This window comes from Takifugu rubripes, chromosome 11 (assembly GCF_901000725.2).
Source record: "Takifugu rubripes chromosome 11, fTakRub1.2, whole genome shotgun sequence".
Lineage (NCBI taxonomy): Eukaryota > Metazoa > Chordata > Actinopteri > Tetraodontiformes > Tetraodontidae > Takifugu > Takifugu rubripes.
The window spans coordinates 15,255,809-15,273,739 of NC_042295.1; the positions used below are offsets into that span (position 1 = coordinate 15,255,809).

Below are 17,931 nucleotides of genomic sequence, written 5' to 3' on the forward strand. Positions count from 1 at the left end.
TCAGACCCCCCCCTCGCCCCCCGATTCTGCCGCTCCGCAGCCCCACTCGTCAAACCTGGACAGACTCCACCTCCTCAGGAGCTTAATTGGATAACGAACTCAGCCTCATTCGCAGCTGCCATAAATGTTACATTCCTACGCATACAAATGGTGTGTTTGTCTCCTAATCATGAGTGGAGGCAAGAGCTGACACACACACACACACACACACACACACACACACACACACACACACACACACACACTATCTGATTTTGCTATATTTGCTTGCCACAGCAGTGGATGTGGTGGCTGCAGCTAAAAGCTTATGAAAGGATTTTCCACTGGAGGAGGGGGGGGGGACAGAAGACTCCACCAAATGATGACGCCTCACACCAATGACCCCCACATGGAGCTTCATTATGAGATCCAGACAAAGCCGATGTCATCAAGCTTCGGCCTTCCTTCAGTAAGACATCCCCCCATTCTTTGATAGTGTGAGTGCAAATATTTAGGATTTTCTACTAAAATGATCTTTCAAGGAGGACATCGTGCCAACAGGGCGTCCCCACAGGAAGTCTAGGACAGGTCCAAGCCCTGTTTGGATGCAGCGATGAGAGGGAGGTACGGGGGGAAGACATTGATGGTCTAATGGGTTTAGCGCCTACTGTGCATATAGATACATGAAGAGGGGCTGGATTACCTTTGGAAGGGGGCGATTAGGTGTTAAGGTCGGAGCAGCGAATATACACGAAGGATCATGAACAGCGCCAACTCAGCGGTGAGGTTGTCCTCCTCACCTCTTAATAGGTTTTAATCTCATAAAGTGGGAAACTCCAGTCTATACATCTTCTAGAGGAACTGTCTGTCCATCCCTCCATCCATCCGTCCGTCCCTCCCCACCAAGGCAACATTGGCTGGATTGTAGAGTAACTCATGTCCTCTATTATGCAGAACCAGATGTTATAATTGGGCACTAACAATATTTAGACCATCTGCATCATTGTTCATCACTGAATTGCTTGGAGGAGGAATATCAACCAACCAATCGTCTGTAGAAGGTAAGAACGAGCCCGTAAAAGCTCATTTCAAGCACGATAATCTAAACGCAGCCACTGCTCATAATTAAAACCTTCGTGCTCGTCCGGTCCCTGAAAAAGGGAAAACGCCCCCGTAATGACAAGAGCTAATGATGAATGCAAGGAGTGTTTGAGTAGAGCACCCCCCCAATATGAAAAGAAAGAGGCTGTCTAACATCAAAACACCGTCACCGTCTTGGGTACATGCATATTAAATATAATCATCCACACATGCAAACCGTTCGGATTCATTTCCATTCCTGACTGACTGGCCCACACGAAAATAACAAAAAGAGAAATTATCGGATGGTTTGGCTGGAATTGAATGCAATTTGCAGAAATTACAGAGCACGCAGGCGCCCGTGGTGGGAGGTAGACGGCTGCTGTGACACACCGACAGGAAGAGTCAGGAATCTGACATTTTAAAAGTCAAAGACAGGAAACCGCACTTTCTGGCTCCCATATGCGAGCAAAGGTATAAATAAACCTGCTTGTGTGACTTATGCATCACTTGATAATATCATCGCCTGCTTGTGATTGCAAGTGAGTTCGGCTGCTGCTTCCCGTCGTTCCAGCTGTGCCTCCGCGACCGGAACGCCATTAGCAAACTGATCACTGAAAATAACGGGCTTGAGGCAGTCCATTAGCGAGCTGCGTCCGAAATATCTGATTCCATTGCAATGATAATGGGAATAAACTGCTGGAAAAGCTCCACAGAGGTGAGTCCACCTACCCAGATATCAGCGAGGACGTATTCATCCTGTGTCTCTGTCGCCCAGATGAAGATGGATGGGTGATGTGTGGTGGATTTAACTTCTGCAGCGCCACTCTGAGATGACTCACCCTGAAAGCTCATGAGCACCATTCAGACAAGCGCATCCCTCCGCAGGACCAGGGTGCCATTAGATGCCATTAAACCCCCCCCCCCCCCGTCCATTTGCATAGGAACGCAGGCCAACAACCACAGAGGGCAGCTGGAAACGTGGCTCAGGTGGCACCAGCTGACAAGCATCCCACACGAGCTCCGAGTGTCTGTGGTGCAGGAGAACGCCGTGATTTCCACTGAGGTTTCTGTGTGCCTGCAGTAAACTGAGGATCCTGCTGTGGCTGTGAGGGGAAGCAGAGCTAAGAACATGCAGACGTTGGCATCAGAAGGGTAAATATTTGTTACACCAGGAGAGGAACCAGCGACTGGTGGTGGGTTTGAATCGGCTGCGCCTCCGGATCAACCAGAATGAGCTGTTTTCTAGCATCTAGAGGAAAACTGTATTTCATATTATGTGAAATCAATTTGGCAATTAGAGGACGGGAGGAGAAAATCAACAATAGTGATCGCCATTAGTGTTTGGTTAAACAGCTCATTTAGGCTTTGTCAATACTGTTGTGCTGCGCTTTGATAATAAAGTGTTTAAGCTGCTTGTTCAGCTGAAAGGAGGATTTTGGGTCCTTGTTCTGGATGGAGATGATAAAGTGAGGAGAAAACCACTGATACAGCGGCTCACTCAGACCGGCGGACTTCAGGGGATCTATTTAACCCGGCGGAAGAAGCTGGTGCCACTCTCAAAGACGTTAGCGTGAGTCTGCATGCGGCTGCAGTAACCGGCAGCCTTCGCTCACACCAGGGCCGCCTCTCGTCCTCTGGAACACAACGAGGTCCTGAAGCCAGCAAGATGGATGAAGGTGCTTAAGAAAATGATGCATCATCAGGCTTTGATGTTCTTCTTTGCTGTTCTCCATCTCTGGAGGGCGTGTCATCACTAAGTTCTTACGTGGACATACGGGATGGCGGTGAGCACGTGTGCGTGTGGGTGTGTGTACGTGTAAAGTGCTGATGCTACGTTGGAGTGGTTGGGTTGGAGGGCTGGGGGGGTCATCATTACTGGTTGCAGCCATCAGTGCAAGAGCCCATTTCCATTTAAAAGAGCACTCTGCTCCTCTTTTCCTTCCTTTCCCGCCCTCTCCACCTCTGTCTGCCTCTCCTGCTTCAGTGAATTCCACTTTTCTGACCCCCCCCCCCTTTTTTTCTACCCCAGCAATGTTCTGGTGCTTTCATACATGCCCTTTCTTGCCAAACAACAGCTTTTCCATTTTTAAGATTATGGAAAGCTCTTACATGTTTCATTGAAGCCCGAGACTTCACAGCGGGAAAATGCGGCGCTATTAAAGGTGGCGGCTGAGGAAAAATAGCAAAAACGGGGAAAAAGGCTTGAATGACAAAATGGATTATAGCACTTTTCGTCTCCTCTTCAAGTACACGAAGGCCAGCAAATGTGATCACAAAGCATTTAGTGGTGTTTCCTTTATGTTTGCAGTGTCACCACACAGCAGCAACATATATGTGAACATATCGTGACCTCGGAAAAATGAAGCCGCTGCACACAAAAGCCGGCAGTAATTTAAAGTGCAGGCAAATAATTCTCAGCTCGGGAGCGACTGATGAGCGGAAGCAGCAGAGGTCCCTTTGATTTCCTTGATTTCCAGGCCGACGAGCTGTCGCGGCGCCACTCTCGGCGCCACTCTCGGCGTTTCACTTTGCATTCATTCATTGTAAACGCGGCTGCGGTTTTCTGAGAGCGGAGCTAATTTGTTTAACGTGAAGGTCGGAGGAAGACGGATTAACAAGCCGCCTGGCCTCCTGTTTCTTGAGTTGTCCTCAAAGTGGCTGCTTCATGTGTGGATTTGAATTGAAGAGGATGTCTCACTTCTAAGCACCAGCTGCATTTTTAGGGTCAGACAACGTCCCTCACACGTCCTTCTCCTCCTCTCTTCAGTCCTCCTTTCATCCCCTTCACTCCTGATCTTTCTTCTCCTTCATATTTGGGATTTCTCAATGTCACAACGACGCCGAAGTGGCGGTAAAAAAAAGAGGAAACTCTGAACGGGGCGCGTGACAAGGTCGAGAGGAGCATAATCACTCCGACAGAGGTGGCGTGATGCTGCATCAGGGCCTCTGAAGTCACCAGCACGCTGATGACATCTTTGGATCTTCCGTTGAAAAGGGAAAACAACCGCAGACAGCAGGGATGTTTTTTGTGGAAAAGCCGGGAATCCATCCTTGACACGTTGAGGGTTCATGGATCCAGACGCCAATGAGGGTGAGATATGCTCGACGTAGCCGAGGTGCTGCTGTGGCGTTGGCTCCTCGGGTGAATGAAGCAGATGTTTAAAGATTTGGGTGCCAGCAGCAGCAGAGGTCGAGTTAGCTGATTTAGACGTGGTAATTAAGCTGCTTTTATTTTTATCTGAACCTGATCTGACAACAGTTTATCCTCCATTTTCAACAATAAAATAAACAACAGGACCTGAATATCGACACAACCTTGACAAGATCTCTATTTTAGGGGTGGAAAAAAGGTCCCCCTCTGGTCTTGGCAGGAGGTGGTGGACACAAGAAGGAGGAGGAGGAGGAGGAGGAGGAAGAGGAGGCTCTGCAGAGGGGGTCACCGCTGCTGCATCCCAAGGAGGAGCAGGAGGTGAAGGAGGAGGAGGAGGAGGAAGAGGAGGTGAAAGAGGAGGAGGAGGAGGAGGAGGAAGAGGAAGAGCAGGAGGAGGAGGAAGAAGAGGGAAGGAGAGGGCAGGAGAAGGAAGAGGAGGAGAAGGAAGAGGAGGAGAAGGAAGAGGAGGCTCTGCAGAGGGGGTCACCGCTGCTGCATCCCGAGGAGGAGGAGGAGCAGGAGGTGAAAGAGGAGGAGGAGGAGGAGGAGGAGGAGGAGGAGGAGGAGGAGGTAATGAAGGAGGAGAAGATGAGAGGCCTGGTATGGAAATGCAGCGTAGAGACACAAAGACAAACAAGAGAAAACAAGAGGAAAAAAGTGCTAAAGCAGCATCCAGATTATAGAGGAGGTGAGTGGGGAGGGAAGAGGAAGTGCTGCGACATTATTGGCTTTCTTTCTTTAATTTGTTCCTCTTATCAGAGATCAGGACCATTGACGGCCACACACACACACACACACACACACACACCCACCCACTCACACACACACTCACACACAACAGCACATAACTGGGCTTCCCCCCCCTAACGAGGTGTTGACCCAACCTTTTCCTGCCACTTCCACAGTAATTAAGTTTCCTTTATCACTGCAGTATTTGATTACAGCATCCAGCCGAGGGAAAAAAATAATAGAAATAAAAATCCCCTGTTTGGTGGGAAAAGCAGCGATAAAAGTCGTGTTTTACATCATCTTGAAATTGAAAAAAGCCAACTGTCGTGCGAAGACCTTTAAAGTTTATTCTGTAATAAATCATCACCACAAAACACGTTATCAGCTCCTGTGATCAACATAATAAAAAATAAGAATAATTAATAATCGCGGAGGCGTCTGAACTCTCCTGGAGGTTCCCTCATTATGTCACATGGAACACGTGGCGTGCTCGACCCCCCGGGATGGATGCCAACCTCTGTTAATTGTTCAACAGTCCCACGTGCACAGAGCTGTGCACGTCACCGTGGACGGCGTGGAAACGCCGTTTAATGGCGCTGGTCAGAGCTGAGAGAATAAAAGTGACGACATCCCAGGAAAGGTGGAGAGGAAGCTGCAGCCCCATCCTCACATCCTGAATGAGCTTTTATTAGCTGTGCCCGTGCGTGAGCGCGTGCACGTGTCCACAGAGATGAGGAGACAAGAGACAATGGCCTCTTTAATAAGGATATTGTTGTTATTATGCTAGCGTGAGTCATTTTTGAGAACGTGGCTTGACGGCGGTTTATTAAATCCAGCAAAATCTCGAATCAGATCCCAAAGTCTAATTAATCATGAAGCCGCTGGTGACACTGGGAAGAGACGTGGGAACAACGGGAACACCGAAGCAGCTGGTGACACTGGGAAGAGATGTGGGAACAACGGGAACACCGAAGCAGCTGGTGACACTGGGAAGAGATGTGGGAACAACGGGAACACCGAAGCAGCTGGTGACACTGGGAAGAGATGTGGGAACAACGGGAACACCGAAGCAGCTGGTGACACTGGGAAGAGATGTGGGAACAACGGGAACACCGAAGCAGCTGGTGACACTGGGAAGAGACGTGGGAACAACGGGAACACCGAAGCAGCGGTTGACACTGGGAAGAGACGTGGGAACAACGGGAACACCGAAGCAGCGGGCGACACTGGGAAGAGATGTGGGAACAACGGGAACACCGAAGCAGCGGGTGACACTGGGAAGAGATGTGGGAACAACGGGAACACCGAAGCAGCTGGTGACACTGGGAAGAGACGTGGGAACAACGGGAACACCGAAGCAGCTGGTGACACTGGGAAGAGACGTGGGAACAACGGGAACACCGAAGCAGCGGGTGACACTGGGAAGAGATGTGGGAACAACGGGAACACCGAAGCAGCTGGTGACACTGGGAAGAGACGTGGGAACAACGGGAACACCGAAGCAGCGGTTGACACTGGGAAGAGACGTGGGAACAACGGGAACACCAAGAGGTCCGGCCCTGCTAAATAAAGCCAACTGAGTTAAATAAGCAGACTAGCAGAGCCGAACCGGTTCAACACCATCATGGGCGGGACCGCCATGGGGAGAGAAGCTGCTAAACACTGCAGGAGTGCACATATTATGGGATGTTGCAGGAAGTCGCTGTGAGGGGTTTCGTGTCCGCCACATCCAGACTGGATGGAGGTGAGGTGACACCAACCAGCAAGTCGTCAAGCCTTTGAGACACGTGCACAGAGCTGGGTCAGCATGGACACGACGCCCCAAATCTACACCCCTGTCAAACGGCCTGTGTAAGAGCGCCGAGATCACCGGTTCTCCCTGGGAGCCCAGCCACGAGGCAAACAAACACACCAGTGATGTTTTACTGGGTTCCAGAAGGCAGAGAAGGAGAAAAGGGACCATTTCTCCTCTCCACCTGCCCCCTGATGAAGTGTGTGTGTGTGTGTGTGTGTGTGTGTGTGTGTGTGTGTGTGTGTGTGCACCTCACGTTCCTACACTGTTTCAACACCCTGCGGTATCCCCTGATCTGTGGCCATGGCATTTATTTACCCCCCCACTTCCCTTTCTTTTCTGCTGCCAAACAGCGCTCGCAGGGACGGCTGCCCTTTCATCCGGTGAGGGGTGGGGGGTGGGGGGGCAGGGGGGGTGGGGGGGGGCACGTGCACACACACAGATATTGCAACCAGGCTTCAAAGACAGGATTAGCTGAGCGAGCCTGGAGAGTTAATGTCGTTCTCTGCATCCCGTCTCCGGCGGCGACACGGCGAGAGAAGCAGAACTTTACATCTGCTGCTTTATTCTCGCTCCACTCTTCGGGGGGGTCACAGGTGGCCTGACGCCCCCCCCCCATTACTCTGATCACCGACGGTTTTGGAAAGAAAGCGGCGAGCAAGACCAAGACCTAAGTAACAAAAGACGTTGACTTATTCGCTGTGATTTGCCTCCGAGGCGCCGGTTCTGAAAGTGCCGGGGAGATTCTGCCTCTCGTTAGCCGTGCATCTCTAATCTTCCCTCCCCCGTCCACCCTTTGATTCTGTTTGCTTTTAAGAGTAGAACGTTTTTCTTCCTTCCTGACTCGCAGTCGGAAACATGCGAGGCAACGACCTCCGCAGAGCCAGGCTGGGGGAGTGGAAATGAACGCCTTATCGGGGGTCAAAGGTCGCCTCCCAGCTGCTGCTGCTGCCTACAGGTGTAACGACAGCCGGCCCCGCCCACCCAGGTGCGGTGACCCACCTTGCCAGCCAGGTTTGCAGACGGGCTTGACGTCGATGCGGACGGAGACGCTGCGCAGCGCCCTCTTCTGGCCACAGTCCCAGGCCGTCACCTGGATCTCGTACTGCTGCTGCCGGTCGTAGCTCAGCTTCTCCGTGTTCCGGATGTTCCCTGGTGCATCAGAGGAGACTTTATTCAGGCTTTGCTTCTGTGACCTCTTTCTGAACAACAATTTACGGTTCTGGTTGAGGACGGGTCCAGATTTAATCAGCCTTGAGGGATTCAGAGGCTTTACGAAGCTATTAAAGGGCCGTAAACGCTTTTATAGTGCAGTTTATTTTACAGTAATTGTAAACAGGGTTGAGTTGAACAAACAGATTCATACTCTTAAAATTCAAATAATCAAGTGAAGGAGCACTTCCTCTATTTAAAGGCTTTGTTTTTTTTATGACTGGAGGGTGCGCTCCCTATGCTGCCTCGTGCACAGTGAAACAACCATTTAACTGCTGTGTTTATGGGATTTAGAGGAAAACTGGAGTTTATTTCTGCTGAGACATCCTCTCTGCATCTTTATACATCATTGTCAAATGAACTGTGCGTTCTGAATGTCATCAATGGAGCAAATGAGGGGGGGGGGGGGGGCAGGGGGGAGGCAGCCCACCCTAAACAAGGGCTCTGATTAATGCTAATAGCTCCCAAAAACCTTCTGATTAGATCCCCAGCACCTACTGGTCACATCACACACTGCAGACTGAATAGTTTGATTTTTTATGCACCATATCTTTTAGTCTTTTTTGCTGGAAAATACAGAAACGTCTCGGTGAAACTAAAAATAAACAAGCTAGTCATGTTTGCAGGTCCCAGTCTGACTGGGAGTCTCTCTCCGTGACCCATTTACTGAGCCAGCGTCCTCAGTCCTGATGTTCAGAGTGCATAAAGCGAGTTCTTGCTCCTCTAATGTGTCGGTTAATATTTGATGAGGCTTCCAGAACAGACCGATGACATTGCTACGCACACCACAGGGCCTGCAGGGAAGCCTCTCCCCGGCTCACAACACTTGCAGAACGGCATTAAAAAGACACCATCTGGCTTTTACCGAGCTGGAGAGGAGCTGCACTTTGACTTCAGATACATTTCAGTCTGCTTCTCAAGATTTTGGAGCTGTTTCTGCAGCAGAAGCAGAAGCACGATGGTCTGCAGGGTGTCACAATTAGGTGCAATTCATGCTAGCCTATTAGCAACTGTCGCTCTCTTACGCAGCCCCCCCCAAAATAATCTGGATGCAAATGCACACACTCACACCTTTCTGCATGACCGAGATTCTCATCGCTGCTACTTGAATTGCTACAGCAGCTTAGCCGTGTCAGCAGCCCGTGCGTAGCCCGTAACCGTAGCGAGAGGTTGACGAACAGATGACTGCTTCACCCTCCGTCTCACCCTCTCAATTTGCCTCTCTATCAAACGCACTGGTGTCATGTGACGTCTCCTCTCGTCCTGTCATAATTAATATCCAGTTTTAGGGCCGCGCTGATGTGATGCGCTGTATTTTTCTGCTCATTGTTTAAACAAGCACGGTTATTTTGTTATTATTCTCTTGTAAGCAGCAGAGAAGCAAACACTTCATATATTTGTGCTACTTCTGCATGTTTCTGCTCACTTCAGCACCATCTGATGAGGATAAGTGGAGTTAACATGTTTCAATGAGCAACAAGCGCATGAAGGAGACCAGGAAATCAGTTGTGCTTCATATTTTGGTCTTTTTTTAACACCCAATTGACTTCAGCACATCTTTTTTTACTACATCTCTTTACTCTATATTGAGCAGATTAAACGTGCGCAGCCACTTCAGACAAGCACAGCAGCTCTGGCCTTGTAATTAAAGACAGGGAAGCAAATAAACAGACTCCAGATCTCTCCGGAACAGCAATTTATGTTTTAACTCAACATTAGTGCCTTCTGTTAGCGTTATGAAGAAGTTCGCTGAGGTACTGAGGTAGGAGCTGCTCCTGCTCCAACACCGGCCACCATCAGGCTGAAAGGTGGAGCTGTGGCATCTCTCGCCACCTCCTACCTCCTGTGGGCCACACCCCTCCTCCCCCCCTGCTGCCTCATCCCTCAGGTGCTCTTAAGTTCAAGGGCTCCGTTCCTCAGCGGACAATGACTGAGTGAGACCTCTTCAGAGAGGAGAGGCCAGAGACGGCCTCACGGCGAAGGGGCGTGGCCTTCACCTTCTTATCTAAGCAGCAGTGAAACACTCGGCGAGAGGCAGCTACAAGGCCCTAAAGACTGAAGGTCACACAAGTATGCAGGATCTATCTGCCAGGATTAGTTTAAAAAATGACTTCTCTGGGCGACTCTGGCATTTTTGTTGGATAACAGGAAGAAAACCCAGTTCTGTGAAGGTCGTAAAGGTCTGAAATGGGCAGACTTTCACGCATCTGTACTCACAGACACCCAGTAAAGCTGAGGGAGTCTGTGGGTTTTCCGAGTATTTATCTTTGTCAGCATGTTCTTCCACGCCTGCGTGCGCACGCATGCGCGGTCCGATTTGTGGAGACTGATGGTTTTCTCGGCAAAGCCTGACTTTGTCCTTGAGGAGCGTAAAGAACGTGTTCCTTCCTCAGGAGGGAAATCTAGCAGAATATTAGTAGGTGGCGTTTCTGCTGTTCCCAGACAGACGTTGGAGCGGATCAAGCCTGTTTTCTCCTCACCAGGTGAGACAGTCTGAGAATTATGTTGAAATTTTGGTCACGACGGCGAGCTTCACCCGTCTCTCCGCTCAATAATCGAGCAGTGCTGCTTTTTGTCTGCTTTCGTGTCAGATGTTGGTGTGATCTGTCAATCACGCCCAGGCTGTCAGACCTTCGATCGGCTCTGCTCTCTGCTGCCGTCGGCTGTCATTTCGGGGAGGAAGAGTGCTGCTCCTCCGCCTCTGAGGGGTTTGGAATCTTAGCATCCATGCTACCGATGTCGCCGCGTTTGATTCAGACACATCTGACAAACCTTTCTGAAGCTGAATATGCAAACAGGCGAGAGGAAACCCTCCTGGCCCGCTCACCGTTGCGATCGATGGCGAAGGGCGTCCTGGCGCTGGTGATCTGGTAGTTGCAGATCTGGCTGTACTGGGGCGAGCAGTCCTGGTCGGTGGCCTCCACCTGCAGGATATTGTCATAAATCTTGCCCTCGGTCACTGCCGCCCGGTACTCGCTCTCCCGAAACACCGGGGCGAACTCGTTCACGTCGTTGACCTGGATGTGCACGGCCGCCCTGCAGACAGGAGAGGAATGCATGTGAGTGGCATGTTCAGCACAGCTGGAGCTGGCTCTTCTGAATTCATTAGGCTGGTGGGGTTATTTCCAGCTTTGCTGCGACGCCACGGGACCAACGGGGCAGCAGGGAGCACGCTCGTCGCCCCTAATCACAGCGACCTGAACCAGCAGAAACGCTCGATATGTTTTTAATCCACACGCATTTCCTGTGGGACTCAGGTCCCCACCGCAGGCAGAGGTTCTGCTCAGGTGGTTCCAGGGCAAAGGTGACTGCTGGTGACGCATTAGTGTGGCCGCCTGTAGCCGCCGGGTGTTGTATAATATACAGAGTGACCCGACCTCATGAAGCGTTCAATTGTCCCCCGATGGCCAAATAATTGCACGAAGCATTCTCAGGCCTCCAAAAGCAATAAACTGCACCTATTAATCACCCCATAAGTGATCTATCAGCAGTTATTCTAACGCCCTAATCAATACCCTCCACTGGCCAGAAGGTTACACGCTGCATGGTCAATGGTTCGATTCTCCCGCTGATTGCTGATGATTGATAACGTGGGACCCAATGGGAGTGAAGCTCCGAGCGGCTGCCGCTAATATGCTTCGTTTTAAGAGATAAAGAGTTGGACATGAGCGTGTGTTTTATAGGATTAGCTGCTGGCGGCGATAATGCTGCTAAAATTATCCTGTTAAAAGACGCTGTAAATATGTCTGCAACACACGGCAGTGGGGGCGAGTCGGGGGGGGGGGGGGGGGGGCAGTTTCTGCTGTTTAAAACGCAGGTTTACGTCCTTTATGGGTTCTAGAACTTTGCCAACTTGCACACTCCTTTATCTTCTCACACCTTGTCATTAATGTTCCATCTCACACAGGAAGTCCAACCGCTCTGGTTCCTATAATGTATAATTGATCTGAAGACACAGGTGGCTGGATCATAAATAAACATTTCCCCCCTCCTTATCTTGGCTCTTCATTCCACAACACTGAACACGCTGGTGAATAAAAGCCGGGGCTTTTGAGGTGGCAGGATCCTTACTGCAGGGAAGAGGATGATAAGAAGCCCTGACAGATGATGGCAGCACCGCTGTGTGAAGAAAATCCCCCTGCCTCTCCGCCTTTGTCACATTAATGACACGCTCTCATTAACATTATCCCCTCTGCGTCAGCGCACTCCCTGATGGCGAGGAGGCAAACATATGTTCTTCTCCTGTGGGGCTTGTACAGCTCTGACTGAGGCACAGCAGCAATAAGTGGAATAATTGTGAATATGTCTGATTTTGACAGTGGCGTAATCTGGCGTAAACAGACGCCGCTTTGACTCCGTGTGCATGTGTGTGTGTGTGTGTGTGTGTGTATGTTAAAGTTTTTTAAAATGCATGCCAGCCTTTCTTTTTTTGTTTAAGTTACTACTGAGGTAACAGCTACATCACTGACTGGTGGAGCCTCTTGGATGACAAACCTGCACAATATCGACAGATTAGCATGATGAAACACACACACACTCACGCACACACACGCACACACACACACACGCCACACACACACACATCATAAAGTGACTCAATCAATCTTTGTCACCAATTCACCACGAGGGTGAGTGATCAGTTTCCTTCTGGGTAAACAGAGGAAACAAACAACCCCCCAAGGTGTCGCAGGAATGAATCCATAGGGGAAGGATGGGGGGGGGGGATCCTCATCAGTATGCAAGGAAATTCCTCCATCCACAGTGACGAGCACCCCAAGGCAGCGGCGCAGACAATTACCCCATGAAGGGAGGCCCGTATCATCAGAAGATCATCATAATGCACGATAATCCTGTTGGCCATGAAGATCCAGACCCAGATCAGGGAAGAGAGAGGGACGTCCCAGGTGAGGAGCAAAGCAAACCAAATGGGGGCTGTGTTTTTAATCCGGCGTAGGAAAGTGTTGCTTTCTTTATGTGTGAGTGAAACACACGCAGCCAGTGGAGCTCATCAAATACGCAGACGATACTCTCTTATTCCACCAGTCTAGCTGGAGCTGAGCGCTCCACCAGGACCCAGACTGATGCGGGCTTACAGGTTGTGACAGAATGAGGTTTCACTTATTATCATTTAGACTGACGAGCGTGAAGATCTGTTGGATCCCCTGCTCTTCCCTCTGCAGGAATCCATGGTGACAGCTCGTGCTAACCAGGCGCAGCTCTTGGCCCACTTCTTCCAGATTAGAAAGTCACTCTGCTTGTTATTGATGGGGATTTCTGTTGTCCCTGTGCATTTGTTGTCTGTGCGCCCGCCTGCGCAATCAGCCCATCAATGTGTTTTTCCTCTTATTTATATGTAAATGCAGCCACATCAGTAAATTTGACTCAGCGTTCGGGATTTGCCAGCGTTTGTGTTTGCTCCGCTGTCCTTCAACAAGCTGTTCCCCCGAGATAATTACGTCTCCAAACTGCAGCAGAAAAAAAAGCCCATAACCGCTCAGAAACGACTTTAATAACTCCAGAGCATCAAACATGCATGCAAATGTGTGGCCGCGGGAAAATGTGACTAAATGATTGCACTGTTTTCCCTCACACCTCTGCCTGTCCTCCAGGAGCGGCGCAGTGGAGCTGCTGCTGAATACAGGTGTCAGAGTTTAGGTTCGAGCTGGGGAATTATTGTGATTATGACACGTTGAAATTTGTAACGCTGTGAAACGTCCCTTATGTCTAATTACTGCATTGAAACAATGGAGACTCGCACAAAGCGCGGCGTGTGAGGAACGGCGCCGCCGCCGCCGCCGCTAATTAGCAGGGTTGTTTTTCCAGCCGCACCTATCTGAAGCTCAGGGGCTTATTTAGCCTCACCTGCGTGTTCGGAGGTGCTGGGCTCATTTACAGAGCAACAATGGCAAACTGGAGGAGCTTCAGGTGATGTGTCAGGTTCCATTGAAGCCTCCTAACATGAACCGCTTCCTTTGTTACACCTTTGGAAAGTAAACGTGCACAAGCCTCCCACTAGGGCAGAATCAGGAGATCGAGTTTGTTTTTAAGTTTGTTCCAGCTAGAAATAATCTGTAGCGTATTCGTATTGTTCCCGATCACACGGTGAATTACGAGATCCTCCTCCACTGGAAGTTTTGGACAAACAAGCCAGATTCGTTCTGAGTGAAGCACACGTGGGCGTTGTGTGTTTTCTAGCCAAGAAAGTTTGGTTTGTTCTCCGCGCAGACGTCACGCAGCTTTAGATTCCTGCTCACGCTTGACCAGATGAGCAGAAGGGTTTGGAAATATGAAAATGAGCTGCAGGATTCTGGTTGAAACAGAACAGAAACCACACAAGTGAGCGTTCATCTCGTTTGTGTGGCCCTGAGGAGCCTGGCAGTGATTCAGTGTTCGGCTTCGGAACGTTTAAGGTGAGTTTGTTCAGGTTGATGAGTAGTTGATGCTTCTATTCAGGTGGAATTCAGGGCTGAGAACGCCGCCCACCTGTGACACACGGAAAAAAGGCTTTTAATAATGTCTCCTCTTTTCCCGGCCTCACGGGACGATGCATCACCCAAAGGAGGAGGAGTTGGACAGAAACGGAGAGACAGGCAGGAACGAGGACTACAGGACTCCAGACCTGGAGTCTTCCGTCCTCTTTAGCTGCTACGTTTCAGCCCCACTGCTGCTCATGAGTGGAGTTACTGGAGCCACAGGCACAGATTCTCCATTAGCTTCTTTCTAAACCAGAGTGGGAGCCAGCTGTGCTGTGGGGCGAAGACGTGGTCCTGACCGGGGAGCTAAAATCTACTCTGATGGCGTCTCCTGCTTCATGCTCTTATTCTCCATCACTGTGAGTCTCCCTCCACTGTTGTGCACAGAGAATAATCCACAACACATTGAACATGCAACAGCCCCAAGGGTGGTGATGAGGTCAAAGGTCAATGGTTAGCATAGTTTAACCGGAAGCATTTCACACTTGAACCCCGGTGTCACTCTGTTCCGTTGAGGCAAGTTTGACCTGTCTGGGGCATTAAACCAGCCATTGACGGGCCTGCTGGTCTTTCAGACCTTCATGCCTCTAAAATCTGACTGTCTGGCCGATGACATGAAAGACAAAAGGTCATCGGTGTCGTTATGGACCTGAGAAGGCTCCTTCCTGTCCAGGCCTGCTGCTTCCACAGTAGCCTGATTAAATTAAATCACCCTCCTGCCTGGTGCTTCTGGGATTTTACCAGTCCAAAGTTTCCTCCCATCAGTGACCTCACCAATCGCAGAGGCCATTTGTTCCAGTGTGACCTGGAGGAGCGTTTAGCACCCCCTGGTGGGCAGGGTGGGAGGGAGCAAGATCTGCATTCTCCTCGTCCCTCTCTCCTTAAAAAAGGGCTGATAAATAAAGGATGAAGGCAGGAATGTACGTGAACAACCAGGCGCTTGTGTGCCACTCACTTGTGCGACTTCTTGCCCTCCGCTCCTCCGGGGCCGGAGCCACAGTCGTGAGCCTGAATGATGAAGGTGTACTCCTTCTGCGACTCGCAGTCCACCAGGCCGCGGGCCCTCAGCTGGCCCTCTCCAGACGTACCGTTCAGCACCACCGCCTCGAACGGAGACTCCAGCCCCTGGATGTTGAACGCACAGATCTCCCCTGGAGGCCAAGCAGAAGGGAAGAGGACAGGAAGAGGATCACTCAGAAGGAAGCGTTTTGGAATAATCTCTGTTTCTCCGGGACATAAAAACCACACGGGGACCTTCAGAGTGGATAAGACTCCCTGTAAGTGAGGAGATACCTGCTGTTGTCTCACCACAGCCCTCAAAACGCAGCACACACAGCACAATCAGGTTACATTCGCCTCAAAGTCACCCTGGTGCTGGGGTATAAACAGAGCATCCATTTAAACAGAGCGCGAGGAGCCAGCAACGGCAAAACAAAGGAGCAGAGATGCAACTGACAGCGAGCAGCAACCTGCATAAAGAAGCCACCTGGAAAGCCGGCAAGGTAACCTTCCTGTTCTTTATTTACTTTTCCCTCCGATCTTGCCGTCCCCACGTGCTCCGACTGCCGGGATTTGGGGAAATCACTTAAAGCGCTCTGGCCTGTGACAACTAATTGCACTGATATCACTTCAGCTAACAGCGGCGGCTAAATTGGATTCCCAAACAGCTTTGTGTGCACGTTGCTCCTGGCAAGTTCCGATAAGAGCAACTTTATTTCCTTCCACCTTTCTCTCCCCTCTCATCCCGCGCCTGTCATAATCCGCCCACCCACTTCACCCCGGCCTCCCAGCGCGCTCTCAAACACCTATTTGCCGGGAGAGGAGCCGCGGGCAGCAGAAGAGTTGGGCGATAACGGCGTGAAAGAACAGAAGAAGAGGTGATGAGCCTGTCTGACTGCAGCCTCTGGTACCTAAACAATTACACGTCAGAGTTGCTGTCCGGAGAAACCTGGTTGTCTGGCAAAAGCGAAGCCCTGGAGTGACGCCGAGCAACGGCTGCGCGGCGAGGAGTGACGGAGGACGCGGCGCTCCTCGTGTGCCGCTGCCGCACAAGGCACAAATGGGAAATCCGTCACTGCTGGGCCGAGAAATCAATTCAATCCAAGTGCACAAGCTTGACTTGATGGAGAATGTGCTGACGGTGGCCGTCCGGGTCGGGCGGTCCGGGTGATTTAACCGGGAGGCTCGGTAAACAGGTCAACACCTTCTCATTGAGAGATCAGTGCTTTTTCTGTCTGACACTGTTGGCGCTTTAATTCAGACCTGAGGAAACTGTTCTAACACCCACGGAGGGAGGAAGAAGGTTGGTGGAGGAGAGACGGAGGAAACGGCGGCCCTGATGGCAACGTAGGAACAGATGTTGACCGGCTGGCACTCAGAGCCTGAGAACGCTAATTACTGCGCTAAACACTTAGCTAAGTACGTGTCTCCACATCATATCACACTTTGAGGAGGTAGATTTATGGTTCCACCGAATGTGAGAACATTACCACACTGTTTTTATTATCAGGCTATCGATTGGCTTCTCTGGTCGAGGCGTGCCTTTAACTGGGGGGGACGTTCCATCGTTGACATCGTTGACGTTCCATCTTTTCAACATTTACAGATTTAACACATTCATCTGGGAAAATGGTAAAAATGCCCCTTTATCTTTACACTTTGACATGTTTACACAGTGAAACTTCTTCCACATCCTGTATCTGTCTCAGTCTTTCCCCCATCTTGTCCTCCGATGCTCTAATCGCTCACTCTCCCTTCGGGCATCATTACACTTTCATTTAATTAAGTCTAAATTAGCGACCGTTAGCCGGTGACAGCATGTGGCCCTGACCTGAGCGCCGGCCCTGGCGGTGTCAGGAGTGGCGCTCGTCCCCATGGGGGCTCTGGCACGCGTCCACATTAGACTGTCTTTGAGGACCCGGAGCTGGTTATCAGTAAAAGCAGAGATGTTCCAACAGCAGCATTTATTATCAAAGCTAGCAGAGCGTCGCTGATGAGCTGTCTGCTTTTGCCAAAACAGTCACATAAGTCCGGAGCTACGAGCGGCAGCCATTTACAGAGTGTTTGACTTGGCGCAAAACGCCAGTCGGGAAACGGCGGCGCCGCTGAGAGGAAGCGCGGGAGAGGAGATCTGAGGGGAGATGAAAGGATGACACGGGAAGGATGGAGATGATTGGCTGGAGCCTCGGGGCAGCTTCCATCTCCCTGCTGGAGAGTGACCAAAGCCCGGGCCCAAACACACACCCACACACGCACACACACACACGCACACACACACACACACACACACACACGGTGCCAGTTTGGCAGCGGTAATCAGAGCTGACATGCTTTTCATCCTCCTACTGCTGGAACACGCCACACAGACAGCAAGCAAATCTGATTACTGGATATCACAACCCGGCACACTCTGTAGCCGCCGTCGGCTCGCTGGCGCGGACGTGTTTGCATTATTTTAAGATCTCCTCTCGCGTTCTTTTGCCACTAAGTCAACAGTATTTGCAAAACAGTTG

At 50.6% G+C, this 17,931-nt stretch overlaps 1 protein-coding gene across 1 annotated transcript in view; it reads right to left on the reverse strand.

Annotated features, from left to right (window-relative positions):
* Window positions 1-17,931, reverse strand: part of LOC101075381 (calsyntenin-2) — a 104,708-nt gene that overhangs the window by 25,053 nt on the left and 61,724 nt on the right. Inside the window, exons 3-5 of the mRNA XM_029844489.1 lie at window positions 15,375-15,570; window positions 10,774-10,982; window positions 7,737-7,886 (exon numbers count right to left, since the gene is read on the reverse strand). Coding sequence (XP_029700349.1) covers window positions 7,737-7,886; window positions 10,774-10,982; window positions 15,375-15,570 — 555 coding nt within the window. The remainder of the gene's footprint in view (window positions 1-7,736; window positions 7,887-10,773; window positions 10,983-15,374; window positions 15,571-17,931) is intronic.